Genomic DNA, 15,205 nt, shown 5'->3' on the forward strand with positions numbered 1-15,205 from the left:
CATCTGGTTAGAGCATAATGCTGATAATACCATGGTCGCAGATTCAATCCCCATATGAGACAGCTGCATATTCCTGCATTGCAGGAGATTAGACTAGATGATCCTCGGGGTCCCTTCCAACCTGGCAGTTCTATCTAGGCTGCCTACAGTATCTAGTGTGTTTCATACACCAGAAGATAGACACAGCTTTTTCCCTTAGGCTTGCACTCTAAAATGTCTGGGGGGTGTAGCTCCGCAATGGAGCATCTGCTTTGTAGGCCGAGGGTCCCAGGTTCATTCCCCAGCACCTCCAATTAACAGAAACAATTATTGGATGATGAGAAGGACCTCTCTCTGCCTGAGACCCTGGAGTCCAACAAAACAGTACTGGGCCAGATGGCAGCTTGCTATGGCTGGAGGGAGATTGGTATGGAAAACCAAAAGGAACGTCTTTAAAGGGATTTAAGTCCAGCTGGAGGCAGGGAAGGACCTTTAGCTCTGTAGAAGAACATCTGCTTTGCATGCAGAAGTTCCTTCCCCATCCCTAGAAGAACTGTTATGAATAGGTTTTCACCCATAGGACCATCCCATAGTGATGGAGATGGAGCAGTGGAAGGGTCTATCATGGAATGAGATTGCAAGGTACCATAAGCAAGGTAGACCTCATCTACTTGTGACCTAGATTCGCATGTGTCTCTAAGGTGATATAACTCAGAAAAATCCCCTAACTGTAAAAAAAACATTATTTTTTTTAAAAAACAAGAAAGATCCTATAAATCCACCTGAAATTATAGTGTGGCTGCCAAACTAAACCCTAAGCAAGATTTACAGGTACAAAATACCTGCCCATGTGAAGGACATAGTTATTTCATGGGTTTTTATTTTGTATTCCAACATGCATAAACTGACAAATAAAAGGTGAGCTGGTTTAAGTCTCAGATGTGGCGTTTTCATATTGCTGTGGTAGTATTTGAAGTAACATGAAGTCCATGAAATGTGATCACTTGGGGGGGAGGGAATATGCCAGATGTTGCGCATGGCCAGGTGACAACTCTGCCATGAAATTGCAGCATTGCTTCACTTGAAAGGTGTGGGATATGTCTCCAGTGGGCCCAATACATTTATTTTAACTACACAATTTTGCACTTGGCTTTCGTTTTTCTGGCTATTTCCCCCACACTCCCCTGGTGATGAAGACTTCACTGAAAGGCCACCTGCAGAATTTTCTGTTGGTGAGCTTGTTACAGGCTCTTCATATCAATAAGAAGGGCCAGTCTCTTAAGAGTTGCTTCTGCGCAAGTCCCTGGGCACTAGGGAGTTGCACAAGGAGCAACTGGTGGGTTATGTTTCTAGAAACTCGTAAGAAGAGGCCTATCAGATAAGACCAAAGGCCCATTTAGCCCAGTATTGACTTCTCACAGTGGCCAACCAGATGCCAATGGGAAGTTCATGAGAAGGACATGAGTGCACTATCCCTACTTGTGATTCCCAGTGACAACTATTCAGAGGAATATTGCCTCTTGTTACCCTTAGCCTTATTTTGTCTTCATTCCCCTTTAAAGCCATCTGTATTGGTGCCCATCACAATATTTTGAGGTAGTGAGGGCCATCAGCGTGGATATGTTGCTGTAAGATTCCTGGTGGATTGTGCCTAGTGACATTTTTTTTAAAAAATTAGTCCTTAAGGTGCAGTTGCAATTAGTTCTCAAGGTGCCACAGGACTGTGTTGTTATTACTGATGCCATTGTCCAGCAAGCTTAGTGGCAGAGAAATGGTTACATCCATGAGCAAAGTACAGGTGGTTAGATATGAAATAAGCATGCCTCTCTTTTATTTTTGTTATTATTAATATTATTCATTTCATTTCTATACCGCTTTACATTTATATTTTTAAGAAAACATCTCAAAGCGATTTACAACACATGATTATTTTTTAAAAAAACAATCCAGAATAAAATATTACTGAAGAAAGTCTATTATGGTTATGGTTATAATTTTATTTGTACTGTGCCCATCTGACTGGGTTGCCCCAGTCACTCTGGGCAGCTTCCAAAAAAAATCTAAAACACTGTGAGACATCATACTTTAAAAACTTCCCTATACATTCAAAGCAATAATTAACAGGAAACTAAAATATTATTTTAAAGATCTCAAAATAAAACATTGCAAAGGAGGTCAACTACAGAATACACATTTAAGCAAAGTTAACAAAAAAAATATCTTAAACATTTCAAAAGAAAACATTACTAAAGGAAGTCAAATATGTAAAATTCACATTTAGAACAACATTAACAAGAGAATAAAATATTGTCATAAACATAGAACATTGCTGCTGCTTTTGCTGCCAGTCCTGCCAATGGTTGTTCATGGCAGGTGGAAGCTGTGGAAGCTCAGGCTCAATGAACTGGGTCTGCACTAAGAAACAGCCAAGATGGCCTCTTCAGCAGCCTCAGCTTCTGTAGCTGCAGTCAGTCAGGGCTACGCCTTCCCAGGCCAGGTTGAAGAAGGTCTGCAAGATAGAGAGCAGGTCCCTCAGTCACTTTTTATTTGTGCTGAAATATTTAGTCTCTCCAATTAACCCACTACAATCATTTCCACCTTGGGTGTGAGTACCAGTTTCAGTGGACTCAGAACATTACAGGTTTTAGATATTTAACACCCTGATGATTAGCTGAAGCTTTGTAAGTTTTAGTGATATCTGAAACAGTTCTATCAGGTAAATATCATGAACATTCTTATATTCCCCCTTTCCCATTTTTTTTAAAAAAAACCCCGTAAGAGTCATCATGTATTGTTTTCTCACCTGTTACTCTGTTTTAGGTGTATTCGCCACAGGAGTGATTGGGGAGCGCTTATTTTAGTTGATGATCGCTTCAGAAGGAACCCAAATAAATACATAGCTGGTAAGACACATGAATACCCTGGAGATGTTGGTTAGTGACACTTGGCTTATATACTATATATATCAAGGCCATGGCTTTGGATCATGTTGCTGCTGTGCTGGTTGATCTATAACAGAGAGAGCCAATGTGATGCCCTCTATACATTGTTGGGCTTTACTCCCATCAGTCAACATGCCCTGTTGTCAGGGATGATAGGAGTCGTAGTACACCAGCATCTGGAGGACATCATGTTGGCTACCCCAGATTCTAAGGTTATGCTGAGGGCTTCTGCATGCTAGCAAGGCATGTGCTCAGCCACTGAGCTATGGTTCTTCCCCTCGTGGCAGTGGCTGTTCAATATCTCAAGCAGAGGTCTTCCCCATCTTTTGCTACTTGACCCTTCCCCCTGAAGATTCTAGACCAGGCTTCCTCAACCTTGGCCCACCAGATGTTTTGAGACTACAATTCCCATCATCCCTGGCCACTGGTCCTGCTAGCTAGGGATCATGGGGGTTGTAGGCCAAAAACATCTGGAGGGCCGAGGTTGAGGAATCCTGTTGTAGACATTGAGCCTTGGGCCTTCTCCATGCAAAACATGCCCTTTCCCACAGAGCTATGATGCTTCCATAGCTAGGGTTGTCTCCAAGTAAGAGTAGATCCTATTATCTTAATGGGTCTACTCTGATTGGAACCAGACCCCTTTCCTATGCATGCATCTAAAGCAAGCAAAGGTAATTCTAAAAATTAAATTTTAGGGCATCATCTCCTGTGATTTGTTTTTCTATAAATATATCACTTTCCTATACCTATGTTACTTTGGTGCAGGTGATAATATTTTATTTATTGTAAAATAAAAAGCCTTCAAGACAGAACTTCTTTGTTGGGTTGTAAGTATTTTGCACCATCAGATATGAACAATGCACCTATGCTTTGCTATGGTAAATTGATGTGTGTGAAGTGGCCCTTGATCGTGGTGCAAATTGCTGTCAACTCGCTTGGGCAAGAAGTTAATGGAGGGTACATGGTTTTTCTGTAAAGCAGCAGCACTGCATCTCCTCCTCTCCCCAGTAACTTCTGGTCTCTTCCATATTTCTGCCACGTCAACAGCTCACTTCAGAGCTTTCCTACTGGACTTCATTGGATGCCCTCTGCCAGGGTGCTGAAACCCAGAATGTGACAACTTCATGTCAGGAGTTAGATGTGATCAGTTGCTAGAAGTTAGTAAGGAGAGGCAGAGACATGGGACTGCTCTCTTCAACAGCAGCCACACATCTTCCGTCATGTCTAGTTCTGGCATTTGAAAACTTCTTCCTAGGCCATATGAATCACTGTGACATTTGGAAACATCAAGCATTTTCATATCTCTCCCTCTAATAATGAGCTCGAGTGGTGAGTGCTGACTGAAATGGAGCCGGAGCGAGGAGGTGTCAGCATCTTATGGAGAGTTCTGAAATTTGCAGAAGTACGAAAACTAACACACATAGCCCAGTGAGGAACAAGCATGTGCATTAGACATGCAAAGTCAAGTGTCCATTGAGGAACGATGGAATGTCCTGCTTCAGCCCTTTGCAACTTATAATTTATTAGCAGACATCATGCCTAGCTGGCTGGAACCCTGAACAGGAACACTCCAGTTTGGGTTGATGATACAGTGCCGCAAAGTTTCATTGCAATTCCCTCTTGTTTTAGTCCATTGTGCATTGCAGTCTGTTACCTAGTTTGTTGCTGTGTGAATTTCTAATTAAAGTAGCTGAATAAATGGTGGGTGGGTGGGTGGGTGGGAATGTGTTCTGGCCTCCAGCTTTGCTGCTGCAGATACAAAATCTCACAGTTAAAAATGCAGTGAGAGGTAAATAAAATATGGATCTCATGAAATCCTTATGACTGATAACACTGACATTGTACCAAAGCAATCAACCACCCCAGATAAATTCATTGCCCAGTATAAATTAGTAATCTGAGGAGCGTTTTTGTGAAGGGCAAACACAGCTACTACCTTTTCAAATATTCATAATCATTCAGCCTTATTAGCTATTAAAATATATATAAGGTGGGGGCATCAGAATGTCTTCTCTGTCTTAATTTTGCATCTCCTTGTTTTGACCGAGTGAGGTTAGTTCTTAATCTACTTCGCTTTGAAGTGTAGAATAGCTATGCTGAAATATCCCAGTGTGTCGGTTTTTCAATAAAAGCTAGACATTTTGGTGCCTCAACAACATCCAAAGGGCCACACGTTGGGGAAGGTTATTGTAAATGATTTGGAGTTGGCGTCCAACAACATGGAAAAGGCCACCTTTTAGGGAAGGCTATTGTAAGTGAGTTGGCAAACATTTTCTTGAAAAAAAGTCAACAAAAAGGGGAAGGAATGTTTCAGTACTCTTGGAAATGCTTTTAAGTAGCTGCAAACATCACCAGCTCGGATACAGGCAGCCCTGTTACCAGCAAACGTTTGGTAATCATGACAGATAAATTGGTCCACTAGTACACACTAAGTAGAAGAAACTGCTTTAAGTATTAGAAATAGAGATGGCACCTATTTTTCCCTTTGATGATTCTAAGCAATTTCAGCGAAGGGAGGAGATGAAGCAAATACTGCCCTTGTCTTGACAGTAGATGGTGCTCAGATTCTATCGTACGAAGGGTCTTTCCCTTGTCTCAGAAAAGGCAGCAAGATGGGAGGATATCATTGCCTCACATGAGAATCTTTCTCGGTAATTTTAGAAGCAGTAATTATGGCAGGATTTTCAAGAAGTTGGGGGCTGGACTACTGATTCTCAGTAGCACATTTCTCGTTGAAACAAAGCAATTTGCCAGAAAATGCAATGGATGCTTATGAATTAAATACATCCAAAGATAGAATGATTATTATACCCATAGTATAATAGAATCCAAAAATATAATTGACTTCGAAAGATTCCACTTGTTCAGTCTTTATCAGAACACATGCACTGAAACTGCTTTTAAAATGATCAAACAAAATGTTTGTTTTTTTTTGGGGGGGGGGATAAAAAGATAGCAACAAAGGAATCCCTTTCCTTCAAAGCATAAAGCCACCAGCATTTCTTTCCCTCTTAAATAGTTTCATAAATTTTATTTTCAGTTTTTAAGAATTTGCAGATACAAATCTTACAATGTCATACAATGTCATATTTCCAATACAGATACAAATCAGACTCCCTCCCCCTTTTGTGGTTTCTTCTCTTATTTAAAATTTTAACTTTACTCCATTTTTAAATTATTCTACAATTAATCTTAATAATACTTTTAACTGCTTGATTTAAGTTAACCCTACCAATGCACTTAGTTTCATACCATGATTTTTCAAATATTCCACAAATATTCCCCACTCCTTAATATATTTTTTTCCTCTTGGTTTCTTAACACACCCGTTAGTTTTGCCATTTCAGCATAATCTGATTCTCTGTGTTGGTTGCATTCAATTAAGTTCTACTCAGAGCAGACCCATTTAAATTAATGGACATAATTTCAATAGGTTTACTCTGTGAGTAGAACACTGGATGCAACTCTGTGTGCACACAACATTATTTTAATGCTCAGTTTTCATGTTGTGGGTTGCTCTCCATAATATTTTTATTGTGATAATCTATTAACATTCTCATTATCATATAGTGTGGCTTTCTAAAACTCTGTTTGGCAACTCATTTTTAACAGGGACAAACACTTAGACTTGAGCAAGGGCTAAAGGGCCATCGACATTTGCTCCACCCAGTGCCATGGAAGCCAATACCAGAGGCAAATGGCTCTTTAACCTCCTTTTCCCTATTTTTATGGGGAAGTTAGACTTGGGTACATCCCTCCCCTGTATGCATCCTTGTCGCTTACTCCCATGTGTCTTGCCTTGTGTAGGAGAAGGCACAGCTGAATTGTGTAATGGCAGAATAATAATAATAGTAGTAGTAGTTGTTGTTGTTGTTGTGTAATGGCAGAATAATAATAATAATAATAATAATAATAATAATAATAATAGTTGTTGTTGTTGTTGTTGTTGTTGTTGTTGTTGTTGTTGTTGTTGTATTTGTACTTTGCCCATCTGACTCTGTTGCCCCTAAGCAGCCAGTTTCCCTTTTCTATTCTAATATACCATGTCATGGCCAGCAGCATCAGTAAATCAGGTTGTAACTCTTCATTGCCATTACAAAATCAGACCAAATAATTCAAATCTTTGAATTCAAATAATTCAAAGTTGTGTGCCTAGTGCAAGAATAAACTACAGCAACACAGTTTTTATAAGGTTTTAAACATGTACAACTTTGATGACATGACTTCCCTGTCTTGCTATATAGTAATAATGAAATAAAATTGTTCTTTCCCAAGGATTGTCAAAATGGATTCGTCAGCTAGTCCAGCACCATGAAAACTTCGATTGTGCCCTTGGTTCTTTGGATGCGTTTGCTAAAACAAACCAGAAGAGCACAGATTCTTCGACTCAGGGTAACGACAGATCTGCTGCGCTCATGTCTTCAAGCTCAAAAGATCTGTCATCAAGTTCTTTCCTGGAGGCAACTCTTCATCTATCACCAGGTGTTACTGTTGAAAGAGAAGTGCATGATTTAACCCTAGAAACACTTTCTGCTGCAGACGTCATTGCAATTAATCCAGCGACATCCAGTCAGTCATGTAACATATCTGCAAATCAACAAAGTAGGTTTTACTGGGTGTTTTTTTTTAACCTTTTAAGTAGCTTCCTGAAATATTTATGGGAAATTTGTTAAAGTTGACTTCATCTTTTTTGCTTACGAGTAAGAACCAAAGAACATAAGAAGCTGTGTTATGTTAGGTCAGATTATGTATCCACCTGGCCGAGTGGTGTCTGTTAGAGCAGAAGATAGATTGTGGTCTCCTGGTGAACCACTGGCCAGTTTCTGATGGATACCAAGTGTATTCTTGTTACTGAGACTCTTGGTCTGATCCAGCAATGTACTATTAATTAAAAAAGAGAGGAAGCTGTTTATAGCAGTTCAGGCTGGTTGTTATAGGGCCAGGCAATGTATCAATGTATCATCCAAAATCAGTTTGAAATCCACATCATGATAACAGATTCATAATATTTGGCATGGCTATATAACACAAATTACAATGTGTGCTATGTAAAAAATCGTGATATGAGAAAAAGACGGTCATCATTTCTCATGATTCTTAATACCCCTGTTGCACTATACCTGGTCAGCAACCTTTTTCAGCCGTGGGCTGGTCCACTGTCCCTCAGACTATGTGGTGGGCTGGACTATATTTTGAAAAAAATATATGAACAAATTCCTATGCCCCACAAATAACCCATTTTAAATAAAAGGACACATTTTACTCATGTAAAAACATGCTGATTTCTGGACCATCCACAGGCCAGATTGAGAAGCCAATTGGGCCGCATCTGGCCCCCGGGCCTTAGGTTGCCTACCCCTGCTCTATACTATAAAAGAACAGTTGCAACAATATGTTAAAGGTAAATAAAAATGTATCTGTTTTAGACCCCTAAGTAGTAGCAGTTGCCAGGACATTACCGCATTTGCCTCTACATAGTTGCGTCCTTATTTCAGACATCGTGATATATCGGTATATTGCCATGTTTAGCTAGTGAGATATCACAGTGTTGAAAAACAGACATCGCTCAGCACTGGTTGTTATTATTATTTTCTGCTGTGACTGTTAGTGGGCTTCCAGGATGTCAAGCAGAGAGAGGTCTTTTCCCCTCACCTGCAACCCCCCCCCCTTTAACTTTTATTATTGGGTTTTTTTTAATCCTGAGAGCCGCTTGCTATCTCTTACATTCAAAAAGAACCTGGTGGGATCCTGCCCCTTCCCATTAGCATTTAGAATCCCATCTCATGGACACCTCCTGACCCTTTTAACTGGAGATGCCAGGGATTGAACCTGGGACTTTTTTCATGCAAAGTGGATGCTTCCCCACTGATGAACAGAGTCTCAAGGTGCATGCTGGAACTTTTTCACATGTAGCAGGGCAGTGAGGCCCTCTTCTTCCCTCTGTAGTGTCTCTTGTCCACTCAAAACTATTCTGGAAAGTTATCCGGAATTGTTCCCAGTGCAGAGTGAGGAGTCAGAAAGGCAAAACACACACACACACACAAACACATATATATTTGTGTCTCTATGCATTTGGCCACACACATTGGGCTCTTTGTTCTTGAGTGGAAAGAAGGGATTAAACTCATCTTAACAAAGTGCTATTTGGTTCAGTGGCAGGTTCTTCCCCCACCCTAGTTGTGTATACATTTAATGTAGGCTGTTACATTATTTTACGTCAGTCAATCCAGTTATTTGAAAACTAGTAATCTACTAATGCTGTAGCACAATTTCGAGGGAAGGAAAGACACACAGTTATGCTGTTGTTCGTTCTGTGAATGTGGAAAAACCATGTTAATGTAATGCTAATAGTATCTATGAAGGGTTTCTGCGCTAGAGGACTTTTAATATCTTCCCTCTAATTCTAAACATTGCAGGGGCTTCTGTGGACATTACTTTCTTCCCAATCCAGAGCTCTGTATGTGCTTCAGTGCATGCCTGAAACTCCCAGGTCCCCAAGGGCTTCTCTATTCACTTTAAGTGGACAGTGATCCCATTCCTTGTAGTTAATGAAGAAGCTCTTGTCTCTCATCTGTATCATTGTCCTTGCACTCCCAGGGGATTACTAGATTGGCATAAATGTGTGCAAAATTGAAAAGAACTTCTTTCTGAAGTATGGAGGATGATGACGAGATAGGGCCTTTTAATGGGTGGCTCCTGTTTGTAGAATGTTCTACCAAAGAGACTTGCCTGGTGCCTCCTTCAGTTACTCTTTGGCACCAGATGAAGACATTCCTTTTCTTCCAAGCCTTTTAATAATTTTTATCATCTTTTAACACTATAATATTATTTTAGTATCATTCAATTCTGTCTTTGTTTCTCTCATGGTGATGTGTTTTTGCTTGTAACTGTGTCTGTATTTATTTACGCTATGGTTGAGTTGTTTTTATTGCAGTTTAGTTTTGCTCGGTTTATTACTAGTTGTACTGATTGTATTGGATGTTTTTCACTAGTTTTATTGAATGTTGTCTAGAGGCTTTGGCACAAGGTGACTAAATACATAAATAAGATGTCAGTTAGACAGACAAGACCAGGTGGAGAAAAGAAGCTACAACTGAGTAATAGGGTAATGAGCCTGAAGCGAAATGAAGCATAACAGCTAGTTGCGAATATATGTGCCTCTCCTTTTCCACAAACAGTTTAATCTAGTTTATTGGTTTTGAAACGGAGGGGAAAACTAGTCAGATATTCCTTAGTAAGAAAATGAGTAATGACAGGCAAGATTTCCTGAAAGGAACCTTCCATTGCAATGAGCAGTCATAGTAGGAGTATAGGATGTTTTTTGGTGTTCTTGTGAGACAACACTGAGGCCCCAAAAGCCTGGTCAGGGCTTCTTGTGAACTGCATTTGCCCTAGAACATGCCACAGAATTCTCTGTAATGTGCAGGGATTTAATGGCAGAAAAATTGGTGAGGTTTCCTGAAGGCTGAAAGTTTGAAAGCCACTGAGTTAAATAACTCTAAAGCGGGAATGAGGCACATGTGTCCCTGCTTATATTACTGAACAACAACTCCCATCATCCCACAAGTTGCCCACCCTTGTTCTAGAAACTGAACAGTGTACATGCTAAAAATAATGACAAGCATTCATTATTACCTGTTTCTGTTTATCCAGCTAGTTATATGCCTCTGCCCTTCTGTTCCAGATCTTCAGCCACTCTGCCAGACTGTAAAGCAAGAAAACCTAACCGACTCCAAACCCAAAACCTTGATCAGGAAGAACAAGATGGAGAAAGCAAATAATCAGCTCTCTTCTTTCAGTATAAAACAGTATTTCAGTAGACCATTGACTTCAACACCCCTGCTTGCCTTGAATGAGAAAGACCTCTCCGAAGCTAAATGCCAACCAAAGATACCAATGGATGAAAGTACTCAGCTTGTTGCAAATGAACCCCAGCAGAATGTGTTTTTGGTTGAGCAACACAGGGCAACTGGATTGTCACCATGTAGAGAACCGATTAGCTTTTCTGCTGGAAAGGCCATTCAGGAATATCCTACTGAGCAGCAGCTCTGGGCTCATGAAGAGGGGAGGGACGTGGCATTTTCTCCAGTGAGAGGAAACGCAAACCTTTCAACATCAGATATCGCTGCAGAGACAGATGCCAACGATGACAGTATCTATTTCACACCTGAACTTTTCAACAGTGTCGAGTCAGCAGTACAGAAAAAGGAGTTGTCAACTCATACTTGCAGCGAGACTGGGATTTCCTTTGAAACTGCAAGCTCTATTAAAGCTGAAGAGCTTTATGAAACCAGTGCTCTAAAGCTAGTAGATGCAATGGTCAGCATTAAAACCGATGCTGACACGAAGGCAGAGGAGCCTGGAATCGTGCAGAGCAGTGAGAGTACTGGAGGGGCAGTCAGAGCAGCTGGACACAGTACTAATAGCATAGGTGAAGCTGAGCAGGAGGCAAAGAGAAAGAATCTTTCCAGATCACGAAATAAAGGTGTGTCTGTTGTCCAGTTTAATTATCAGTAGTGGGGTGGGGTGGGGTGGGCTGGAGGAACCCCTTAGGAATGAGTTTTTAGTTTAGCTAGAAATCATAGCGCTATGGTTGTTTCCTGATAGGCTTCAGTTAATCAGTTTTTCAGAAAACCAGAACAATGAAAACAATACCTAAGTAAGAATCACTGGATATTATCTGAAAAAAAAAGAGAGTTTCCTCCTTCCTCTCTCTCTGGTGATGTTAAATAATGTAGATTGTGTGGCACTGTGTCATCATCTTGCATGGTTCCCTATCTTTGTTATATCATGTTACATCAAGGTTCCCTACCCCTGCAATCAGGATGTGGAGCAGAGAAATGGAAATAGCCAACATGGCGGTGACATGTCATGCATTTCCATTTCAACATGCTACAGGGAAGAGAGGAGGAGGAAGGAAGGCTATTGCTTTTGGTGGCCGGCACAGAGGCAGTTGCAGCCCAAACCCAGATTCATGATGATTGCCGTGGTTACAGTTGATGTAAACCTTCAGGTCCTACTCATGTGAGCACTCTGGGGAAGGTTCTCTTGTGTGTCTGTCACAAGTAGAAGTAGCCTTTGCTTTGTATCACTGGGCTATTCCTAGAAATAACTGGAAGCTGGTCAATGAAGTGGTCAGGAAATATACCATTTTCAAATAATTATGATGCAGCCCAATTCATTGATTGCTTCCTTTCTGCAGGAGAATGCTGCACCTGATAAAGGGGGGGTAGGAGTGTTGAAGAGGATCCATGCAAAAACTTGCTTTGCAGCCAGCAGATTTTGCGGGCTGGCTAAAAATATTAGTAGTCTGCTGAAGCATGGTAGCCGCACATAACCACTGCTACATGTTTTTGGTTTTTTTTTTTAAACAACTGGATTTCATATGGACCTCACTGCATGGTAGCTTCAGAAGTTGCCATGTAATGGGAAAAACTGGTCCAAATTTTGTTGCTTGTGTACAAAGAATGCCACTCGCTTTATCTGTTGTTTCTGCTTTAATACATCATGTGCTAGATGGACCAGAACACAGCAGTATAAACAGATCCAGATCATTTTCATCACCTCTTAAACCTACTTAGCATGCTCTTATTTTATATATACATCTAACAATCAAGGAAGGCTGTGTTGAAACCTTGAGGATGTGTTCAGTTTTGTTAGGAAGATGTGCTGTGTGAATCACCCCATAGAGCTTCTTAACACTTTACACAGCAATTGTGTTTCACATAAGAAATGTGTAAAGTATGGTTGACAATTGCTGGTCCTTAAACATCTAGGGAAAATTGTGGCCAAATCAGGACTCCCTGGGAAGAAAAACATGTTTCTGTTCTGTTTGCCACAGGAAATATCTGTGTTTGTCACACAAAGGGTAAGCTGGCCCTTAGAAATCTTTGTATTGTTGAACATATGCCAGCATAACCTCTTTTGTACTGTTGAATATATGCCAGCATAACAGCCTAATTTCATTTTTTTTTATTTACCATTTTCTACATCTCATCAAAAATATTTCTCCTAAATGGAACAGATGATAAGAACTGCTGAAGTTAAATATACTCATTTTAGAATTCTTTGTTATGTATATTGCATGTATGTACATACAAAGGTAGAATCAGTGGTGTTTTTTCAAAACCCTTTCAGTCCTCCTTTCAATCAGGTTCTTTGAATTTAGGTTACAAAATGCTTATTGCTTTAAGCACTTTAAAAATATTGATAAAATAAATGACACTGACCAGCCAGGTTTATAAGTTTTCATTCCGTGTGTGTAAAATGTATGTAATGGGGCTTGAATATAATGTTGTGTTGTTAAGAACCTGACCCAAGTTGTCCTCAGTGGTGGAAATACATAATAATTTGAATAATTGTGGGAATGCCTCGCAAAATCACTGATTCTTAGTCACACTGGTGCAATATAATAATCAAATCCTGAATTTATTGAAGGACTGAAAGTACAGAGAACATATAAACGAAGAATCAGGAAACCATCTATTAAAGGAGGGGCCAAGTCACTGACAGGTAAAGTTGGAAACAATTTGTAGATTTTCAAGTTTGATTATAGTGGTAGTTATAGTAATCCAGTTGGAATCAGGTTAAGTAATGAGTGGATCTGGCCAATGACTTGTCTAATCTTGCATCCTCTTCTCCAGGACACAGTTCCACTGGAGGCTGCCCGTTAGGTAAATGAGACAATTGCCATCAAGTTAAGCCTATCCTCAGCCAGCCCAGGGGTCAGCTTCCGCCTCCTTAATTTTAGTGGTGTCACCTTAGAACTTAGCAAGCAAGAGGATGGGGACAAGATCAGAATTAATGGACCTAGTCTGTCATAGGCTCCAGTTCCACCTACTCCTGCACTCCCTGCTTTCTCTTCCCTGCCAGCCCCAATGGACACCAGCCTCCAATGCACAATTTCTTCCTTTGCCTAAACTGCTCCAGTTTCTGGGGTTGGTAGCTTTGGTACGCAAAGGAGCCGTGGTGTGCTGTGATGGGAAACTCTCATGCCACTAAAGTGGCTCCAGAAGAGAGGGAGCAGAAATCTTGCAAAATCTGTCCCAGATTCATGTGCAGGGAACTGTGTTTCAAAGATTGGTTACATGCTTAGTACTGTTTCGCTTTTGATCAAACAGGATACCCAACAAAAAGATATGCTGTCGGCTAGCTAAGAGGCAGCCAGATGTGTGTCTAAACTACAGCCCTTATAGACTACTACTTTCTTTGTCTTATGATACTTCACATACCCTCTTGACTCTGCTTGAGAACACCAATGCTGTGAAGGCCTGGTGCCTAAGTTGTTCCCACAGCGCAAGCAGGAGCCACAAGGTAGCCCCCCCCCCCCTTGCATGAACAGGGACTTCTCACATTTTGTGACAGTGCAGTGGCTTCCACCCCACCAGCGCTCTTCTTCATTGCCCCGCAGGACTTCACAACAGTCTAGTCGCAATTTCAGCCTGAGATTTTTCTGACACTCCTAGAAGACTTCCCTAATCAGTGCTAGCTTTTCCCTGACTTTCGTTAAACAAATCTGGGGGCAATTCTAATTCATGCTGGTATACAATATTTTACATTTGAATGGGAATTTCAAAGAGTCGGCTTTATCCTGTTTACTGGAAGCTGCTGTGTTGTTAGCCTTGAGCAAAGCGTTTCCTAAAGAGACACATGTGTTGCATTCAGCAAATGAGCAGGCTATCCTGCAACAAATAGTTAGCATTTGGGACCCATAAAAGGGAGAAAATGAGTTTTTTTAAAAAAATTGGGTGGCACTAACATCTATATCAAACATTAAATACAGCCTGAGAGAGGAAAGAAAACTGGGCTAGAGAATGGTCAAGAGCTACAAAGGTTAAGGAAGGATGGAGTTTCTATATTTGTTAAAAATCACCAAGTGGCTCTTTAACTGTGAGCCTCCCACAATAATAATTAGCAAAGTTTCAATGGATCTTAGTAAGACAAGATCTGCTCATCAAACCTATTTAAAACAGGGAACAGCTGGGTATAAAGTGCTTTCTGTATAATGCAGTCATGTTGGGCAAGTCATTTATTTTAATACTTTTTTATATTACCAATGTATGTAAGTTTCCAAGCAATAAAATATTGATCCAAATGGCTTGTGCTTTCATGATGATGACTAATTTATTTCTGTTTAAGCTCATGATTGTTATTATTGTGTTAAGTGATGAGAGACCAATAGGTTCTCTCTTAAAATAATTATTACACTGTGTGTTTAGACACAGCAAAGCCTTTAATGTGTTAGTTTATATCTCTGTTATTTCATGGTTATGAAGGAGATGCTG

General features: G+C 40.4%; 1 protein-coding gene across 6 annotated transcripts in view; it reads left to right on the top strand.

Annotated features, from left to right (window-relative positions):
- The window catches only part of BRIP1 (BRCA1 interacting DNA helicase 1), a 229,597-nt gene that overhangs the window by 100,053 nt on the left and 114,339 nt on the right, over window positions 1-15,205 (top strand). For 3 of the 6 annotated variants that reach the window (XM_079955409.1, XM_079955408.1, XM_079955410.1), the window contains exons 18-21: window positions 2,800-2,882; window positions 7,197-7,523; window positions 10,606-11,406; window positions 13,359-13,452. In XM_079955409.1, the coding sequence (XP_079811535.1) occupies window positions 2,800-2,882; window positions 7,197-7,523; window positions 10,606-11,406; window positions 13,359-13,452 (1,305 nt within the window). Of the gene's footprint in view, window positions 1-2,799; window positions 2,883-7,196; window positions 7,524-10,605; window positions 15,019-15,205 lie in introns of those variants that run through there. The other 3 variants (XM_079955411.1, XM_079955412.1, XM_079955413.1) reach the window with 3 other exon arrangements.

This window comes from Podarcis cretensis (genome assembly GCF_951804945.1).
Source record: "Podarcis cretensis genome assembly, chromosome: 15".
Lineage (NCBI taxonomy): Eukaryota > Metazoa > Chordata > Lepidosauria > Squamata > Lacertidae > Podarcis > Podarcis cretensis.